The sequence below is a fragment of the Protobothrops mucrosquamatus genome, unplaced genomic scaffold, assembly GCF_001527695.2.
Source record: "Protobothrops mucrosquamatus isolate PMUCROS unplaced genomic scaffold, P.Mucros_1.0 scaffold2413, whole genome shotgun sequence".
NCBI lineage: Eukaryota > Metazoa > Chordata > Lepidosauria > Squamata > Viperidae > Protobothrops > Protobothrops mucrosquamatus.
Genome location: NW_015388485.1, coordinates 271239 through 272299, shown reverse-complemented (window position 1 = coordinate 272299; position 1061 = coordinate 271239). Strand labels below are relative to the sequence as shown.

The 1061-nt window shown below is 48.3% G+C and overlaps 1 protein-coding gene across 1 annotated transcript in view; it reads left to right on the top strand.

Annotated features, from left to right (window-relative positions):
- The first annotated feature begins 274 nt into the window (after window positions 1–274).
- Window positions 275–1061, top strand: part of CUNH12orf49 (chromosome unknown C12orf49 homolog) — a 3713-nt gene continuing 2926 nt past the window's right edge. Inside the window, exons 1-3 of the mRNA XM_015824914.1 lie at window positions 275–317; window positions 591–601; window positions 899–1055. Of these exons, the coding sequence (XP_015680400.1) occupies window positions 275–317; window positions 591–601; window positions 899–1055 (211 nt within the window). The remainder of the gene's footprint in view (window positions 318–590; window positions 602–898; window positions 1056–1061) is intronic.

The following is a 1061-nucleotide window of genomic DNA, read 5'->3' as shown; positions in this document are numbered from 1 at the left end:
TTAGCCGTGCAAGCCGCCTGGGTGGCTTTAGTTCAGTCACCAGGAGACGGTGAGTTCTAGTTGTGCTTTAGCCGTGCAAGCCGCCTGGGTGGCTTTAGTTCAGTCACCAGGAGACGGTGAGTTCTAGTTCTGCTTTAGCCGTGCAAGCCGCCTGGGTGGCTTTAGTCCAGTCACCAGGAGACGGTGAGTTCTAGTTTTGCCTTAGCCGTGCAAGCTGCCTGGGTGGCTTTAGTTCAGTCACCAGGAGATGGTGAGTTCTAGTTCTGTTTTAGCCATGCAAGCCACCTGGGTGGCTTTAGTCCAGTCACCAGGAGACGGTGAGTTCTAGTTGTGCTTTAGCCGTGCAAGCCGGCTTGGTGGCTTTAGTCCAATCACCAGGAGACAGTGAGTTCTAGTTCTGCTTTAGCCTCTACCCTCTACCACTTCAAACTATCTTTTCTTGAAAATCTCCAGTGATGGAGCACCCACAACCTCCGGAGGCAAGCCATTCCATTGATTACTTGTTCTTATTGACAGGACATTTCTCCTTAGTTCCAAGTTGGATCTTTCTTTAGTCAGCTTCCACCCATTGCTTCTTGTCCTGCCCTCAGACGCTTTGGAGGTAACTGGGCTGAAAGTTGCATTAGAAGGAAGGGGAATATATATATACCTTTAACAATGCCCTGGTCAATATCACCTGACCTTTTAACTAGGGGTAGTCATTTGCCAACCTTTCATCCAGAAACTAATAAACTGCTTAATGCATTTATTTCAAGGAGCCTTCAGAGGTGTCACTCAAAGAATTCTGGCATTGGCACGGGATTTTAAAACAATACACAAGACAATTGACTCTGATTCTACCCCACAACAAGGTCAGACACCTCCTTTCATGTTCCACGTGTCTCATATTTGCCTTTAGGAAGAGCGAGTGCTGCGGGATCGGAATTTCCCCCAAGGTCAAGACGAAGACCGCCCCATTGCCTGGAAAGTCCATTTTAGCCTGGGGAACAGCAGCCAGCCGAATAACCAGTGTCGGAACTCTGTCCAAGGAAAATTGTTGATCACAGATGAGTTGGGTAAGG